This window comes from Poecilia latipinna, unplaced genomic scaffold (assembly GCF_001443285.1).
Source record: "Poecilia latipinna isolate Pla-1442-1.1 unplaced genomic scaffold, P_latipinna-1.0 Scaffold2209, whole genome shotgun sequence".
Classification (NCBI taxonomy): Eukaryota; Metazoa; Chordata; class Actinopteri; order Cyprinodontiformes; family Poeciliidae; genus Poecilia; species Poecilia latipinna.
In genome coordinates this window covers 180,764-200,452 of record NW_015114825.1, presented here as the reverse complement: position 1 = coordinate 200,452, position 19,689 = coordinate 180,764, and the positions used below count along the sequence as shown (strand labels likewise).

Sequence of the window (19,689 nt, the reverse complement as noted above, 5' to 3'; positions counted from 1 at the left end):
TTTTCATTTTTCAACTTGCCAAACCAAAAAACCCAATAGAGAATAAACAGATATTATTAAGAAGAGATACCAGAGCCAATAATGGCGGATTGCCTCCATGCTATGCTGCATCGATTAAGTAATTCATACCAAGAATCCTCACCAAGGAAAAAAAAAAAAAAGAAAAAGAAAGTGCATATAATCTACAGCAGTACACTCAATAAATGTTTCCCATAGGATGTTTTTCTATATGGGTAATCATTTTTGTTGTTAGTTTTATGATTTATGCATCCGTTTTTATTAGCTGAAAGCCACAATTATCAATAACAAAAGTAAGTGGTTAAAATACGATATATCTCAGCATCGTGACCCTTTAACACACATTTTGACTGGAATATTTATGTAGTTTTCCAATTTTTGATGTTGACACCCACATGCTCACTTTACAAGAACACCAGACACAGAAAGAAACAGCAGCTCATAGTGCAGAGGATTCAGTTTATTGAAGTCAAAGTTTAACAACTTAGGTTTACAATCTGTATTTTCTGTAATATATATATATATATTTATATATATATATATATATATTTATATTTATGTACTTTCATATATATGAAATCAAAAAAAGGCTACTTTAGGAAGAATAAATGTCATTTTTCTTTTTTAATATCTTTAGTCAGTTGAATGTACAGAATAACAGTAAGCTAATATTATCCTTGAAAAAGAGCAATATGTTCCTTTTTTTTTTAATGTCGCAGTGCAACTTACATCTTACACACCTGTGCAATGTACCATGAGGTGTAAACCCCTGAAAGAACACACAGTGGAATCTCCCTTTTCAGCCAGTTTCTGCAGGTCTACACACGCGCACACACACACACACACACACACACACAAAACAAAAATAAATAAATTAAAAGAATCCGGGAGGGGTAACACAGTCAGTGTGTACAAACAAACCGCTCTCAGAACTCCTTCATCTACAGTGTGTCTACAGTTTGAGCTGGAGAGAGAAGACTTCGTACGACAAAACGAAGAGTGTGGAACTGCATCGCAGCTCGTTCGACGGCCGCAGACGTGTGTGTGTGTGGGCAACACTGGTGTGGTGAGAGACCTTTGCTGTCAAAGAGAGGATTTTGGGAGGCACAGGGAAAGTGCTTGCATCGTTAAGTTTCTTTGTGGCACTCTTGAAATTAACCATTGGAAAACATGAGCTGCGGATGCGTTTGGATATTTCACTTCAGTGTTACATGACGAAAAAAAATCCACTTAAGACCGACAGTAAAAAAAAAACAAAAAAAACCCACAAAGATCAGGACTAGTGCTGGATGCAGTGGGTGCTACACGTTGTTCAGAGTCTTGGACACTAGGGGACACCATTGAGTCCTTGGCCTGATGTTGCGGATGAAGTGATTGGTACAGACCATTCAGGGTGGCAGTCTGTCACCAGCCAGTATCAGCCACTTCCTCACAGGGAGTCATAGGTAACTGCACTAATGTCTCTAGAGACAGAAACCTAAAAACATTTTTTTGAAGTGTCTCGTAAAAGTAATAGCACCCCATGAACCCTTCCTATGCTGCCTTTGTGCATACATTTGGCATTACAGTCAATAAAAATGCATTTAAAGCATTTTACCAGGATTTTTATGAAATAGTCCAAATCAATGTAGCCTAAACTTTCATACATATATTTTCATACGTATGAAAATGCATATGCATGAAAATATGCTACAAATAAAAATTGCTCTGTTTTCAGAGGTTTATTAGGGAAGATTAATGAACAAAATGCCTCACATAGACCAAGAAACACAGCAGAGAGGTCAGAAATAAAGTGCAGAAGAAGTTAAAAACAGGGTTAGTTTTTAACTCGTGTAGCAGAACTGAAAAGCCACCAAGACACGGCCGGCAAGGAGAGCGTTGGTAGAGGAAGCAGCCGAGAGGCTCGTGGTAAAATGACTGAGGAAGAACTCCAGAGATTCACCTAACAACTCTGGCCTTTTTGGAAGAATGGAGGAAAAAAAAGGCTATTGTAGAACAAAATGAATTATGGAAGTATGTTCTGTATTCAGATAAGACCAAATTGTAATTATTTTTTTTATCAGTCTTTCGTGTCATTCACTGTGTGGTACAAAAATAACACCTGACATGACCTTACATACACGGTGGTGGCAGCACCAAGTCCAGTGCGAAATGTACTTTAGAAACTGTTATTTGACGACTGATCTGACACATCGCCTTCATTTCCTGCAGGCGTTTGGTCTATTTTCAAAGACGAATATAAAACATATTTATCTCCAGATCCAGCAGAGTCCTACCCAACAGACCTCCTGGTGAAACTGTGGCAAAGTATTGACTTATGAGGGACGAACACAGAAGCTTTTCTATTTGTAAAGAAAAGAATGAAAACTATTTTTAACTATTTCTTTTAAGCAACAGAGGGATTAAAAATAGAAGAGGGTCCCAATTTTGGGGGATGTCACAGAAATTTTTTTCCTTTTATTAAATGCATGTTTTGCATTGTACTTTATATGAAATTCATAGACCAAAATGAGGTGAACTGCATTAATATTTGTTTTTTTATGACTCTAAACAATAATTACGTATGTGAAAAATATAAAGTTATGGAGCTTTGTTTTTAGGGGGGTGATAACATGGAATGTATTAAACCTACCATGCATCAATTCATACCCGGCTATTTATAGGACTGCCTATTAATGCATTTGCATTAGTAGAAGAGTTTATTCATGGTGGATTTGGCACCAAAACGGGCTCCAGCCCAGGGACCCACATCCTTTTAAATCCGGGCCTGGGTCTGTTAAATATAGCAAAGTTTGAGGAGTTAATGAGACAAATTCAGAGCATATTCATGGGGTGTGAATACTTCCAGAAGACACTGCAGGTGAAGCAAAATACAACAAACTGAAACCTTCTGCTTGAACACGAAATCCAACATCTGCATTACGTCTAAAGAGCTGAGCAGCAAAAGAAATATCACCTTCAGATGTACAGTGTGTGTCTTTAAACCGTATGCAATGATTTTCAAAATATACGTTATTAAAAAAAAGAGAAACGTCATTTTTGCATGTATCATGCGCTACAAGACTAATAAATAAAAAAGGAAGAAAAATAATCCACAGTATTTCTACCCTGTCCCAGTCTAACCAGTCCCAGGCCTTCCCTCATGCAACGCATCGCCGAGAAACGGACCAGCTGAGAGTGGAGCCGGTACGGCCGCTGCCGAGCGCCCTGTATCTACAGAGTGGAGAGGAGGTGGAGGGCGGGGCGGGGCACTGCAAAAAACCTTGGCATAGAATACATCTTACTTTACATTATATCTATGACACAAAAACGTAAATAGATTTATATATTCTCCTCTAGGCTTAAATATATCTGTTGACTGTACACGAGTCGTTAGAAAATGAGACGGCAAACGCTTTTTACCTGATATCTGAACAGCAATGGGAAGGAGGCCGATGAGACGGAGACCCTGTGAAGCAGCCGATGGGACACAGAGATATAGAAAGTGCATTCTTTGTAGTGAGTGACTTCTTTGAAAAGAGAACTCCTTTGCTCTTGCATTGAGTGAAAAACAAATTGTAAAAAAAAGGAAAAAGAAACAAAAAAAGTAATCTTGCACCCACACCAGTAGAAACACCATCTCTCTCCGCTACCTCTAGAAGCGTATCACAGTGGTAGTGGAAGTCAAACATTTACATCGGTATTCACATTTACACAAGTCTTTTTGAGAACTACTAGAGAGGGGGGGAAGAAGAAGAAGAAGAAAAAAAATCAGAGGGTGCAACAAAAACAAAAAAACAAAAACGGGATTGCATTTGAACAGAGGAGCCTCCTTCTGCAAGGACGTCTGAACACTTCACAGTTTAAAGGAGCGTGCTTTGTGGCCGGCACAGTTGTTGCTTGATGCTTAATTTCACGGGTTCCCAGAGAAACAGCTTTAAAAAAACATAAAGAAGGAAATAAATAAAGAAACAACGTCGCGGTCTTGACACCAAAGCTCCCGTTCTCACAATTTCCCATGAGAAATCAGCCTGAAATAACAGCGATTTCCCTGTAAATCAACGAGATATGCAATGAGAAGTAAAGAAAACAATGATTTTTAGAGAAAGGGGGAGAACTGGTGGCTCTGGGTGCAAAGTTCGTCAGTAGAAAAGTACAGTGCTGTGGTGAAAAGGTTTCTCATCTGTATTGCTGCTACATAGCCTCCCCCCATCCTCTAACATTGACAACAACAAAAAAAAAAAAACACAAAGAAACAAACATGGGGTCAAAGTCTCCCTTTTTTTGTTTTCCCGTTTTGCTCGACAAGCGTGTGGACTTTAGGTGAGTTCCATAGACAAAGGAAGAGTAATGCTTTCTGTTCAGGCATGCAATAGGCACCCTGTGTGGGGGGAGGGTCCTCGTGATTATCAAAAGTTCATCCACGCTCCTCTCAGACTGTTTCCCCCCCTTCTGTGATATTTACACATCTTACAAAGTCTGTCCCCGTGTTTGTGTGTGACTGCGTGCTCGGAGTCGTGATGGGAGCAGCGGGAGGTTCTCTGGGCCCACAGTTGGGGTGTCGTGCGTCGCCTCCCCCGTGCCGCACACCTCACACGTGCGTCTCGATGAAGGAGTGCGTGTGGGTCATGAGGGGCGCGCCCATCGGGGAGAGGTCGTCCTGGCCGTTGGTGCCGGGGCTGAGCTGGCAGATTTCGGCGTAGAGCTCGCTGTGCCACTGCTTCCACTCTCTGAAGGTCTGGGAGCAGAGCGTGGGGTCCTCGAGGAGGGCGCAGATCACTTCCAGCTCAGACTCTTTGGCCTGCAGGAGCAAAGAGGCACCAAGAGGATGTAAATGAAACGTAAAACAATTTAAAGCTTTTTAGATTTTATGGATTTATCATTCGACTTGTGCCTCAGGTCGGATCTGATGGTGACCAAAGCTCGTTTTAAAACCATAGTTGGGTGCTTCAATATTGTCAACAGCAGCTGCGTTTCCATTGACCATATAAATGGAATTATGAAGATAAAATTGCTTAATGGAAGCACAGCAATTTTGAAAAACTGTAAATTTTTTGAAGGAAATGATGGACAACCCTGACCATCCTGACTAGAGAAGACAGAGTGTCTTCAGTCAGAGGCTTCTTCAGATTCACTGTGACACAGACTGCCCGTGATGTACAGGCAAACCTTGTGGAGGCTATGAAGCTTACCAGAAATTTGCCAGTGCTGTAAACAACCATCCCCCACTTTCAACACATGGACTGAACAGCTTCACACTTCCTCCGTTAACATTGCTAAAACTACAGGCAGACAGATGTTCACAACGTCTCCATCTGTTTTCTGATTGGCCCAGTTGAAATTCTGCCGGAGAAAGTCCATAATGGACTTAGTGCAGGAATAAGGGAGAGCTGTATGGACATATTAAACCTGGGCCAGGAGAGGAGTGGTGGAGGAGATGATGTGTTCACACACACCTCAGAGAGTATGTAGTTGCACAGCACCCATATTTATTTTTTTAATCTAAAAGTATGGAAGTCGCTGGTGGACTGCTACTGCTGGTTTCCCTCCTACTGGGCTTAGCAAGTTTCCTGGCAGAAACCCTGCATTTAAATTTTGTACATTGTTTGATATTATGCTTTGTTTGTTTAAAATTGAGACTTTTGTCTTTTTTTATCTTGTAAATGAAGGAAGAAAAAACTAATCGACTTCAAGAATCAACCAAGAAGCAAAAAAATCACTGGCACATATTGGAGATTGGTTATACTGATGTCAAAATAATCCTTATAAGCATCTTTCTTCATAAAAAATACCTTGATTGGTGGATCCTTCTAGAATAATAACGCATGACGGATTTGGTGATGGTACCTTCAAAGTGCTGCGGAGGGCTCGGACCCGGTGCAGCCGGTCGTTGAGGAGCGGATCCCTGACTCTCTGGGTGAAACAGCGTCGCAGCTCCTGTTTGCTGCAGGGTTTGGGGTCTCCCAGCGCGGTCACGTTGGCCTGCTCCAGGGCCCGGTAGAGCTGTTCTAGCCCGTCCAGAGGCTCAGGGTCACGTCCGTCTGAAATCCGTCGTTCCCTTCCCTCAGACACTCTCCTTTCTCTGCTGTCCATTCTGAAATCCCGCAGGTCTGGAAAACCCAGAGGGCAGGAAGTGAGATTAAGCTAACCCTGCACATCGGGGCAATCTTCAAAGTAAACCTGTTAGATGGTGCAAAAAACTTGAGACTAGATAAGAGGTTCAGCTTCCAGCATGACAACAACCCAAATCATCATGTGTTAGAATGACCCAACCAAGGCTTGCAGTGCCCTGTAAATACACAGTTTAGAAAAATGTCATTTTCTTTAACATGTTTACATTTTCTATAGATGTATGAGCTAGATCATGTAAATCCTTCCACTTTTTGTACAATTCAATATGAATCAGAATGGAACAGGTGAGTTCGTCTTCCTACCGTCCTCTGCCTCCAGCATGTCTGCAGCTGAGCCCTCTCCCTCCTCATCCTCACTCCTTTCCTCCATATGAGCCGCACTGTGCAGAAACTTCCCCAGGATTGGGTCTCTGTTCCTGGGTAGACTCTGGCTCCGCTGCTTGTGGGAGCGTCGGTGCGTGTGGCTGTGTGTGTACGGCCCTCGCTCCAGAGGGAAGGGTCCATCCCGCTCCCTGTCCCTCTCTGCCGCGTGGTGTCTCCGTACGGGCAGCGTCGCTTGCCGGCGCCTCTCCGGGGACATTCCCTGCCTGCCCAGCCCTCCATAGTACCCCATCTCCCCGGCCATTCCCCCAATCAGGTCACCGTAGTCGCTCTCCCCCGGCGCCGTCTGCAGAAAGTGCAGCCCCGCGCTGGTCAGCGGCGTCTCGATGAGGTCCTGCCAGGAGCGGCGCTCGCGGTGGGACGAGCGGCAGCTGGACGAGTGGGTGCTGGTGCTGCCCGTGCCCGTCCCCATGCCCATGCCGTCTCCGCGCTGGTCCTCGGCCGAGGAGTGAGAGTGCGTGGACTCGCTCGAGAAATGTCGGCCGTGCTTGGACTCCGGGAAAGGGCTGGAGGAATTCACCTGGAGAGGGAGAGGGGAGGTGGAAGAGACCATCTGTGGAGGAATCGGGGAGGTGGAGGCACTTTTGGGGAGAGGGGACGGAGTGGAACGCAAGAGGCTCATGGAGCTCAACGAGCGGGGCAAATGGTCGTAACTGTGGAGGAGGTTGGCCTGAGTGGGGGTCGGGTGTGACGGAGCGAGCGGGGGGAGGAAAATGTTACCAAGCGGGTGTGGTGCGTGAGCACAGACATACAGAGACAGGAGACGAGCAGAGCGAGACGGATGAGGTGGGCGAGGACGGAGAGAAGAAGAAAAGGCAGAAATACACCAAAATAAGAGAACAAAAAAAAAAAAGCAATGAAATGATAGAGGTGTAAGTACATAAAAAAAAAAGATTGACATGACTGCTGAATGGTTTTAGTTTGAGTAATCATGGTGCAGCCATGACAAACTAGAGAAGATACCCAGAAGGAACGATCTGTCAGGACCCAGGAGTACTGTGAGCGGAGAGTTGGGTTTGGAGAATGATTGGAAACTGAATATTTAAGGGAAAAAAAACTAATACTAAACAAATTATAGGTGTGATAAAATGCCAGATAAAAATTAATCAAAATAAGACCAATAACATACATATTTAAAGCTAACATACATATTTACTGTATGCTTATATAAAGTAAATGTTTACTGTAAACATTTACTGTTCACATACAGTAGGTGTACTGTATGTAAACTTTTGATTTTGAAGAAAGTAAGACAATGATTATGTAAATATTGTACTAAAAATGTTGAATTATTCTGGCATATAAGGGATGTTTAGTCTGACTTAATATCAGGCTGTGTGTCTTTTTATATGGTGTGTGTAAACATCTGACTTCACCTGTTTACAACAATAAATGAAGCTTTGCAGTAGATATGCTAAACGACTCTCACAGCTGGACTTTGGATCATTTGTTTGGTAGGCAGAAACATCACACATAACGTTGACATACAACGCATGTGGCCATGAATAAAACGCCCATGACGTTTTGCTCATGTAAAACGTCATGGGCTTCCACTGAGGAGCGAAGGTGTCATGAGCAGCGGACCTACTGCCACCTAGAGGTCAGACCGGGTAAGCATTCTGGCATCGTGACTCTGATCTTGGCTGCTTAAAGAACCAGATAGTCTCCCGCTCTGATGTTTTATTAATGCTGAGAGCTCTGCTATGTGCAGCTCTGCAAACTGTGGGGCTTTTAAGAATAAAATATTCCATCAGAATGAAACGGCTGTGGAGAGAATGTCGAGTGGGCCTGAATGAGAGGCTGCGTTACTCACAGATGGCGTGCGGTGGTAAGTATCACACAGGGACGAGGGCCCCTCCTGTTTGAGTGTCATCGATCCGTCAACCTCGTCTTGATCGCTCTCGCTCCAGTAGTCTGATGCGAGGACAAACACAAACGGCACACAGGCAGGTGAATTCACGAGCAGGAAGGAAAGGAGCAACTTATTTTTTTATTTTATTGACGCACCTTCGTCGGGGCGTGGCACCTTATCGTCAGGTGTGTAGCCAATAGCAGCTAAGCCCAGCCGGTTCATCCACCTGCAAGAAACAAGCAGGAATAAAAAAAAATGAAAATGGAGTGCAGAATGAAGGAGAGAAAATGAAGAATGAGTGGCTACGGATCAATCAGAGGGAGTGGATTTGATCATATTGAACGAGCCGACTTATTCTTGCTGAGGTGCTTCCCAAACTTTCATAATCATTTCCGAAACGGAAAAGTAAAATCAGAAAGGAAAGGTCCGACTTTCTCTAAGCCACGGATACCAATTTGTCTTCACTCCATATCCCATCATGCCCCTATGTCCCTCCACAGACACCTGAGCGTAAGGTTGAGCGTGTCGCAATAAGCAGTTAATGAATTAATAGAGATATAAATTAGCACAGCCTTGATCATTTCCATTCTGATGATTAAATCTAAAACCATTTCATTCATTGCTTTGAGTGTGTATATTTTACTTCTGTTTTATTTATTGATTAGTTGAGCTTCATTTTGGAAATTTAAAACATCTTCCAGTTCCAGTGTTCTTTACAAAATGAAAATTTATTAGTCACAGAGAGAGTGCATTGTTATGCCATTACTGTTATATTACTTGCAAATGGTCTCAAAACAACAATATTATCGTTTATCACGATAATTACTGGGACAATTTATCATCCAACAAAATTTATTAGTTGGACAGATCTAAGTAAAGTTGCAAAAATGTGAAAGTATTCACATTCCTGAATTGTTTTTTATTTCATCACTTTACAATTAGCTAAAACCTGAATTGTGCAGGCGCTAAAATAAACAACGTTTATAAGTTTAGATAGTTAAATATAATCTAATATCATAAGAATCTCATCCAAATCCAAATTTAGCCCTTTCATGAATATTACACTCTCGAAGTTATTAAACAAAACTCTTTATTGGAGCAGAAATATTGGAAATCCTGATTAAACCTCCCAGGAGCCTCATTAGTTGCATCACAGGTACTTTAAAGAGAAGATCTCAATGTTCATTTGCCTATTACAAATATTGTACTTTTGCCAAGCGACATTTCTGAAATATTTAAAACACAGACTTCTGCCTTAAGCAAAGTAGAAAATGATTACAAACTAAACAGCAAACACTAGATTTGTTTGGCATAGGAAGCGTGGAGTGTGTGACGGGAAAGATGGATTTAGTCCAACGTCAGAGAGTTCATGATGTCTGTGAGAAAACTTAAGTTTGAGTGTCACTGGACTGTCAAACTGAGCTGATCCCAAGCAAATCTAGGTTTGGTTTTAGAAAAGCTCTTGGAAGATACTCGAGCAGGCATCAGTCACCCGACAAAAACTCTGTCGAAAATCTCTGGTGGGATTTCAAAAGAAGATTTCACAAAATCCGCTGTTAAAAGCTGGTAGTTTGGCTCTGCATTAGTTTTTTGAGTTTCCTGCATTGTGGAAACAAAAGCTATTTTTCTGGTTTTAGAAAATTAGCAACATGTCCTGATGCCTAACCTTGGCTTGGCTCTTCAGAATCACCTCTGACCCCTAAACTGGTCTCGACTTCTTCCCATTAAACGTGGAACTGTTTTCAAATTCATCAAACCTCGTCTGCTTCAGCTCCACAACACAGAGTCTATATTTATTTTTATTTTTGAAAAAAAAAAAAAAAAAAAAAAAAAAAAAAAAAAGCCGCGATGACATTCAAACAACTTTCATTTCTTACAGAGACATCCATCTTCTCGCACAGAAAACTTGTGAAAGTGCCTGCAACCACACTGGCACACAAGAACCAACAAAATGCTGCACAGAAGTCAAATATAGCTGCTTAATTATGATCCTCCAATTATCTCCACACGTCATTCAGGGGAGGTGTAGATAATTAGAGCTCATCAGATGGCACTCCTACAAATATCATTACAATCTCCCTCTCATATGCACACACGTGACTCTCACACACACACACGCACACACACACACACACACACACACACACACACACACACACACACACACACACACACACACACCTCATGTGTTTTCAGCTCTAACTTTTATCAACAGAAGACCAGGATCATGTCTTATTCATGCGCAGTGTGGCGTTGGTGGGCCACTGCCCTGTGTAAACTTGTTTTACTCGGCTAAAATATTCATAAACATGACACGTGGTGTCCCTGATCTCTGACTGCTGTTCACGTCAACACACACACACAGACACACGCACACACACACACACGCATGCACACACCCACACAAAGACGAAGCTCACCTGTTCATCTCCTCGAGACAATCTGTGGCGAAGAAGAAGCTCTTGATTTTGGGGTGACAGGCTTTGAAGGCGCTGCAGTCAGCCAGAGAGAAGGAGTCTGATTAGCTTTTTTTTTTCTTTCCCCCCTTTTTTTTTTCCAGCATGCATGGCACGTTTGTGTGTGTTCACGTTGTGTGGGTGAGAGCAAATGTGCTTGATTAGCAATTCTGGCGACATGTGAGGGGGAGACTCACAATTTCCGCCTGCACTCTATGGCTCGGTCTATTCTGAACTCGGGGAGGCTGATGAAGCCCTCAGCCTTCTCATCCTGCAGGCGGAGACAGATGGAGAGCGGCGGTACATCATCCACACAGAGAACAAAATGTCAGACACACTGATATACCAATTTTACAGAGGATACGATCAGCGAGGTGGAGTGCATGAAAACAAGGTCTGCTTGTTTACGTTGGCAGGGATGGTTTACCGAGACACACTTAGCATAAAAAAACCAAGCTGTGATTGTCTTAAATGAACTATATTTAATGTACTTTGAAATTAAAACTGATAGTATCGTCATACAAATGTTCACTGTCACTTAGAGCAACACAAATGTTACATAAAAGTGACATTTTAGTCATGAAAAGCAATCTTGCATAGAAGAGTGTTCTTGCAAAGCTTCAAAAGTTTAAAGGTGACCTCTTATGCTTCTTTTTCAACAGGTTAGGATCGGTCTATGCGATGTACAAAACATGTTTGATATATTTTAGATATAGTCCGTTCTGCCTATTTTTACCTCCTTTCAGAAGTTGTTGTTTTAGGGCGTCCTGTCACTTTAAATCCAAATAAGCTGCTGTATTTAAAAAAAAAAATACATAACCAATTTTATTATCAGAAATCTGAAATACATGAAGTAAATATCATTAATCATCATCTAAACATGAAATAATGTATCATAGGAACCCCTGCTTTTTAAAGGTGTGTTAAAAGCCCGAACCTAAACTCCTTATTTAGTCAACAAATTTAGAAAGAAAGTAACTTTAAGTCAAATAAAATTTTATTCAGTGAGGGGGGAAAAAACTCCCACATTGAGAAATTTATGTTTTTCTCAAAGTAATGCTTGTCACAGTTGTTGATGCTAATAAATACATCATTCAACCTGCTTCTGGACACAAGGAGCTGCTTAATCTTCAGTAAGGTTGGATCACACAGAGGAATGAACCTCTGGCTGCTGTGTCTGTTTATTTCTCCTTAGTTGACTAACGGTGGTCTTTCACTTAAGTTTCCTGCAGGATTTAGGACTCAGAGGAAAAAGAGCTGAGTTTGGGTCTATGTCAGACGCCACCAGCTTTTATTGAAAGTCTCCTGGTATTTCAAAGAGTTCATTCCCGGGATCTATGGAAGAGAAAGCTTTTCAAAGTATCCATTCTTTGTTTCACCCGTGAGCCACCAGGACAGTAACTGTTGATGACCAGGTCAGTCGTAGTCTGACTAAAGTTCAAGACCTGATAAGAAGAATAAGCTTCATGTTTATGATTTTGATGTAAAAGCAGAAGTTTGCCTAATGGCGCTTTTATTTTTTTCCCCTCTTTTGCCTCCGTACAGTTTGTGCATCGTGGCAAGAGAAATACAGGCCCTCCGTCCAGCATAGTCACTTCATATTCATAGCCTGCTGCAAAAGCAAATTGTGCGTTGCTAAAGCAAAGTGTCTAGACACGGTCATCAACTTAAAAATCAAAGATTAAAAAAACAACAACATGATTCTCTTTTTCCTAATGCTGTGATGGCACTCAAGTTGAACCTTAAATATCTCACAAATTTCCAGTGATGTTATCATGACGCAATAAAAGATGGAGTTATCTTTAGGCTTTTTACATCCTTTTATCAGCGGTACCAACAGAGAAGCAGGCTGACGCATGAAAACAGTCGGATCCCGTTTACATCTTATGAGCAATAAGCAAAAAAATAAAAAAAGACGTGTTCAACCCTTTCAAGGGTGGAGAATGTATCAGAAAGGAGACCGGCAGGAGAAACTAAACGACTGCTGACGTAAATGTCTTACGTTTTGGTTGGTGTACCAGTAAAGGCAAGACTCTTTGAGGATGAACCAGTACTTCCTCCATTTTTGGGTGAAATAGCCTTTAGCGTCCTTCTTCTTCCACAGCCAGCCCTCGCAGTCGCCGTGGCCCAAATCCTTACAGGAGATTCTCCTTCGACTGGCGCTGGTGAGGGAACCTGGGAGAAGGTCAGGAGGCAAAAAAAAAAACGGGCCAAGTTTGCCAGCCCCCATTTCACCCCCTTATTATATTCGGAGCACATTACACCTGAGACAGTGACAAATGGAGACTGGCCAAAAAAAAAGCAAATCATTAATTACTGGGAGTCAAATAAAGGACAAAATGGGAGCAAGAATACACGCAGTCTCTTGTGTGTGAGTTTGTCTTTCGTCTATTTTCATCCAGTAAAGTACATCAGGACTTTCCAAATATATATAAACTGCAGATGTCAGAGCTGATGTCCTTTTAATATTATTTCAAGCCTTGTCATTCGGTGAGTCATCGCTGAGACACAGTTTCAGATTAAACATTTGTTCAACTCAGGCAGAATTCACAAAAACAAAAAAAATGTTTCGCTGTATGTTATTACAAATGACTAAATATATGACGAATAAAGGAAGAAACAATGATGTACTTACCTTTACTTCTCTTTTTGGTTTTCGTTCTTAAAGACGTGTAATGGAAAGACTAAAAGGAGGAGGGGAGAAAGGTGTTAGCAAAGTTCATGCTTAATGGACAAAGGCAAAGATTTAGAGCAGCCTATTTGCTCTCCATTTTAAGCTCGCTCTTTTCCATTTGTGTTTGATTTAAATGGCTTTTTTTTTTTTTCATTTTATTAAACATGCTGCTTTTGTGGTAACTAGCCATTACCTGGAATCTCATGAAAAAGCATCAGGAACAGTTTTAGCCCACCTGTTAAACCTTTTTTACTCTAACCGCAGCTTTTTACATATTAATATGTCCTCAATAAAAACAGGCTGAATGCAGTAAGGAAAATGTACACCACTCAAAAATAGTACCAAAATGTGTTAAAGCCAACTATCAGAGTGAAGGTTTTGTGCTATGCTAACTATATTTTCTCTGTGCTTTTAAGTTTCCATTTTGGTTTAATTGGCTCCCTTTTTCAACCTTTTTTCAAACCTTCAAATCTTCTAATAGCCATTACCTGTTAAAAACTATTTTTGCTTAAAATTGTACCAAACTTTGCATAGGCTACCTGTTTTTATGGTCACTGGGCCTTTGTTGATGTTTTGTTTCTCTGCTGGATTAGCAGCACAATTTGCTGAGCTAACAGCTAGCCGTAGCATTTTCAGAAGTGAGTGGTGCCGCCATATTGGGAGGGTAAACTTGTCTGAACTGCTGTATGACTGAAAAGGAGAAATAAATATTCTAACAGAATGAAATTGCTGCACAATTCTTCTATGCAATCAAAAGTACATGTTTAGCTAATGCATTTAGCTCATGAAACATCTTGATAATAAAAACAATGCACTTTTAAAGGAAATCAATCATTTGATATTTAAACAGACCAATAAGCAGATTATTATGGATTTTAACTTGTTGGGGTGTTAAAGGATGTGGAGGCCATTCGATTATTAATCTATTCTTTATTATAGTCAATATAATATAGTGGATAAACATTAGGTTACTAAGCAAACTGACAATAATCAGTGCTCAATAAAATTATTTTGATGCTTTATTATTGTATGTAGGGACACATATGAATGCAACCATTGGTCCAGATATATGGTCATATCTGTATTTAGTTGCTCTTTACATTTTGGCTTCAGCTTTTATTTAATAAAGAAGAATACGGTTAAATCTGCGGTATGATTTTGTTTTTGTTTTTTTAACCTGGTGAAAATGAGATTTTATCATTCAAATTCTAAAACTGAGATACAAATATATATCAGGGATATAAATCGCTTTCTTAAAAACTAAACCTGACTCTCATTTCTTTGAGAAATTTCGCAGTTGACTGCTTGACAAACAGACTTTAAAATGAGCAGAAAAATACATTATATAGATAATAACATTTTAATTAAGAAAAATGATTGGGGAAATGTAAAATCCCAGCAAAACTATGGTTTACCCTTAAACCAAGATATTTCATATGCCTTTGAGGAATAAGTAAGACTTATTATCAGATATCTACCTTCTATTTATTTGAATAAACAGTTCAAATATGAGTTTTATGGTGTATTATTTTTACTTTATTTCATTCTAATTTGTGCGAGAATGTTTGTCTGTAAACGGTTCTTGATTTATGTTTAAAATGGACCAAACTGAGTCACAGCGTTTTGGAGGAAAGGTTTGGGCTGGCGGCTGAAGCAGCTCCTGAGTCACAACAACCTAAATATGGAAATCTATTTACCTCGATTGATTGCTCTGTTTGATTTCATCATTACAGTCCGTACAGTCCGCGTTTATTCTTAGAAAGGTCCTCTGTTCACGTGCGGCTGGGTGTTCGGCTATTATTTATACAAAACCGGTCTTCGTGTAACAGCCGATGCAGCTTGTCGATGCTAGTGAAGCCTGTGATGCTTCAGCAAAACGAGGGAAATCGAAACGAGGATAACAAAACGCTACTTTGTTCTTTTTGGACTGAGACGTGCCGGTGTATGAGACAAAAAACAAAACAAACAAGCGGCACCAGCTCCTCCTACCTTCCTCATGGAGGCGGCTCCTGAGCTTCCTGTGCCAGAGTACCTGCAGGAGGATTGATAGGATTCGATTTAACCACAAATGGCTCGTGACCGAACACTTCACCGACTGCAGGCGTGTGGGGGAACTCACCTGTCGGTCGTGTCTGCTCGCAGCGTGTCGGCACCCCGCTGAGAGACGGAGAAGGAAAGGGCATTAGAAAACTGGAGGCAACATTAATGCACGTCTCCACCTTCCGACATGAATAATGTTTCATGTTCCTCCACATCAGTCAGTAACACAAACTGACCACAAGAAATCCGTAAAAATTTACGGTATTTTACCGTAAATTAGAGACGTTTTTGTTTACAATGTCATTTTTTTTTCTATTTTTTCAGTTTTCTGTTTTAAAAAGTTAAATATCTAAAGAGAGTGAACGTGAATGCTCTGATTTCTGAAGATGTTCTGAGCTTCATATTTTGAAGACTGTCTTGCATTTCTACTCAATGTTGAAGTGTTTTTAAAGAATATTTCTGTGCCTCGGCGGAAAAAAGGGAGGAAAAAAACAGAGATTTTTTTTCATACTATTGCATTAGCCAGTATTTGATTGAAGCTGAAGTGAGTCTTACAACTTCACATCCACTTTGTTGCCAACAGTATTCACAGTTCTGAAGTCCTTCCACTGGCTCCCTGCAGCTCAGAGGATATACTTTAAAATATTGTTGTTAGTTTAGAAATAACACCATGATGCATCAAGGATCTGGTGTTGTATCAATCCTCAGACCCCTCAGGTCTTTTGGTTCTGGTTCTGCTCTGCATCCCCAGAACCAGAACCAAACAAGGAGAAGCAGCATTCAGCTTCTATGCGCCACAAATCTGGAACAAACTCCCAGAAAACTGTGAAACAGCTGAAACACTGAGTTCCTTTAAAGCTAGAATAAAGACCTTGCTGTTAAGACTTGTTTGTGATTAATAATAACTGGAACATTGATCAATATATTTGATTATTCTTGATGGCATTTGACAAAATTTAATGTTTGCTGCTTGTTTCATAACATGCAACTGTATTATGTTTTTATCACTCTGCATTGCCGTGTTGCTGCTGCTGATGAATAATTTGGTATCAAACAAAACTTAACAAAAATAAAACTTTCATACTTTCTAAATGTAAATACAACGCCCTACTCCCAAATATACATACTCAAATACATGCAAATACAGCACTTGTTCGGCCTGAAAAGGAGAAAGACGAAGTCTGACTTATGTAATCGCAGCTCTTTTCCATCTATACTTCAATAATCTATAATCCCCTTCCCTGTATTCCTTCTAAATCAAAAATAGTTCCTGAACAGGATGAAAATAATACATACACAGACGTTGCTGACGTGTGTTATACAAACAAACTTGACTTTAAACTCACCATCCTTAATTTGTAGGGTTTAATATGATGCTAACAAACCTTTTATGGCTAACAAGTCTAAATCATTTAGGATTTGTTCTCTCTTTCTTCCCTTCTGCACATTTTATTAAACATAAAATGGATGACATTTAAGTCGCCTACCAGTCTTGACAAGTCAAAACAAAAACAAAACTCAAACTCATCCAATATTGACATAAGACCAATACTGGAGTTGAAATGTACAACTCTTAGGGAGACTCTGCCGTCTCCACATTGGAAAATGACGACGACGAAAGGAAACAAGCTTTATAATGCTGATGGGAAACATCAAAATAATATACAAAACTATTCTGAATGAAATGACAATGAATAGTTTGCTATTTTTTCATCGTTTGGATAATCTGTCGATTGCACAACTTTTATTTGGGTACAAAGTGGCTTTTATGGAAGATTGGAAAGAAGAGAACCACATTTGAAAGAAACCAAACGATGTGGAAGCTTTTCCTCAGCAGGGACAGGAAAGCTGGTCAGAGCTGATGGAGCCAAACACAGGCCAGTACTGGAAGAAAACATCTGAAAGGCTGCAAACGACCTGAAACTGGGGTGAAAGGTCACCTTCCAGTAGCACAACGATGGAATGGTTCAGTTAAAAACATATTCCTGCTGTGAAACGACCCAGCGAACACAGCAAAGCTGTCTCTGTGTTGTTTCAAAAAGGTGAATATTTCAACCAAAAAACACAACAACAAAGGTTCCCTCTAGTCCTGTCCTGGCAGACGGGCTGTTTGTTTTTAAAGCAAGATTTTTCATATCCAAAAGCAGCAAAAGAACAGGATGTCATTCAGCATTTATTTACATTTGTACAGACACAGCAGCCCCTAAATCAGAAACGGCTCCATTACCAAGCAGACTGTTCTTAGCCTGATTACAGGCTTGATTTCTTGATGACTATAATTTACTCAGGCCTGGTGTTACAAGAATTATTCCCCAACACCACAAATCTAATCATTTGTGAACCCTTAAGCTAATCCTCTCTGCAAAAATCCACTGTATTTCTGAATCATTTATGTATTTTTTTCCCCGTTCCGAGCCGGCCTGTTTGGATGATCAATCCGGAGCCGCAGAGGGAACTGGGCGCCGTAAGCCGAAGGTGAGAAGAGATGATTGGGATCATTTCTGATTAGAAAGCGAAGCGGCTTAGTCAGTGTGTCCAGGGGACTGTTATCCACTAATCCAGTCACTTTCGCAAAAACTTTCAAACACACACAAACACACAGACACAACTTGGAGCCAGTGCACGCTTTGCATCTCACATTAGCCTGGACTCGCTTTGTTTAGGGTTGGTTTCCGTAAGAGCATCGATTTTGTGGGAGGGGGACACGACTGATAGGGAACCAAGAAATAAATAAAACGTGAAAACGAGCAGGTTGTTAAGGTGGCATATGCTTGTTAGGGGGGAAAAAAGAGAAAGAAAGAGAGAACACCTCATGTGCTGGCGAACAAATATGAGTCACAGCCATGAAAACACGCAGCTGAGAGGGTTAGAGAGGGAGCTGGGCTGGGTACGCGTGTTTGTTTGCATGCTGCGAGTTTAAAGCACAGTCTGTCAGTCGTGCTTCTAATTGGTCTGGCTGATGCTGAGTCATACACCTACTCACAGGGATACTGCTCTTTGTATGCGTGTGTGTGTGTGAATGTGTGTTTGTTCGGGATAAACTCCTGTTTAGACTCCGGTGTGTCAGAGGAGATAGGGATATTAGGATGAGTTAGGATGAGCTGTGAGATGCATACCGTGCATACAAATGCACTCCTGTGTGGTGGAGTGTGTGTGTGTTTCTGTCTGTGTGCGTGTGCATATGTGTGTGTGCGTGTATGTGTGTGTGTTTCTGTCTGCGTGTGTGTGTTTCTGTGTGTGTGCGTGTGTGTGTGTGTGTGTGTGCTGGCTTGTACGTGAGAGAGAATATGAATGCTACAAAAAGGGGCGTGCCTCAATGTCACTGTCCCTTTCTTCATCCGCGATACTGGCGGCCATGAAGTAGCACTTATCTTCGTCACCTCTACATGACAAACACTCTCTACACCACACACACACGCACACACACACATACACACACGTTGGCAAAAGGCAATGTGTGTTTATCTGCAGACACAATGACCTATCCTCTAGGTAAAAACAGAAAACGTGAAGAGCAAAGAACGCTAAAAGCTCACAAAGTATAACCCAGGGCTGTAATACGAAGCAGAGAATTTGTGAAGAGTCACGGCCTTACAGCTGGCGGTGGTCTCTCTGTGGACTTTGACCTTTGACCTGGAAGCTGCAGCAGATTCCAGGAACAACCTCTGAGCTCTCTGAGCAACCCTAGGAAAAACTGAGATGCCCTCAAGCTCTGGTAGAGGAGTCCAGTTTGAAAAGGAGAGGACATGATTACAAAAATTACACAACAAACTGAAAATCTGTGGCGTCTTTAGATTCAGTATTGACCTTCAATACTTTATAGAACAAAATATATAAGATGGAGAACGAGCTTCTGTACCACTTTGTTTCAGTCTGATTTTTTTTTAAATATCATTTATGTACTTTTGCATTACACTCACACCTAGGGACAATTTAGACAGACCAATTAACCTAACAGTCATATTTTTGGACTGTGGGAGGAAACCAGAGTACCCAGAGAAAACCCACGCATGCACAGGGAGAACATGCAAACAGACCGGGGCTGGGAATTGAACCCAGAACCTTCTTTCTGCAAGGCAACAGCTCTACCAACTGCGCCACTGTGCAGCCTACAAAATAATCTACTTTATTTTAATCCAGACCTACAATTTTAAAATT

At 41.1% G+C, this 19,689-nt stretch overlaps 1 protein-coding gene across 5 annotated transcripts in view; it reads right to left on the bottom strand.

Annotated features, from left to right (window-relative positions):
• Positions 1–639: 639 nt before the first annotated feature.
• The window catches only part of LOC106936746 (connector enhancer of kinase suppressor of ras 2), an 88,179-nt gene continuing 69,129 nt past the window's right edge, over positions 640–19,689 (bottom strand). For 4 of the 5 annotated variants that reach the window (XM_015017931.1, XM_015017929.1, XM_015017930.1 and 1 more), the window contains 11 exons: positions 15,611–15,648; positions 15,481–15,523; positions 13,453–13,501; positions 12,820–12,992; positions 11,015–11,088; positions 10,782–10,853; positions 8,517–8,587; positions 8,323–8,423; positions 6,432–7,179; positions 5,845–6,107; positions 640–4,798 (listed from right to left, as the gene is read on the bottom strand). In XM_015017931.1, coding sequence (XP_014873417.1) covers positions 4,589–4,798; positions 5,845–6,107; positions 6,432–7,179; positions 8,323–8,423; positions 8,517–8,587; positions 10,782–10,853; positions 11,015–11,088; positions 12,820–12,992; positions 13,453–13,501; positions 15,481–15,523; positions 15,611–15,648 — 1,842 coding nt within the window. In that variant the 3' untranslated portion in view covers positions 640–4,588. The remainder of the gene's footprint in view (positions 4,799–5,844; positions 6,108–6,431; positions 7,180–8,322; positions 8,424–8,516; positions 8,588–10,781; positions 10,854–11,014; positions 11,089–12,819; positions 12,993–13,452; positions 13,502–15,480; positions 15,524–15,610; positions 15,649–19,689) is intronic. The other variant, XM_015017933.1, reaches the window with a different exon arrangement.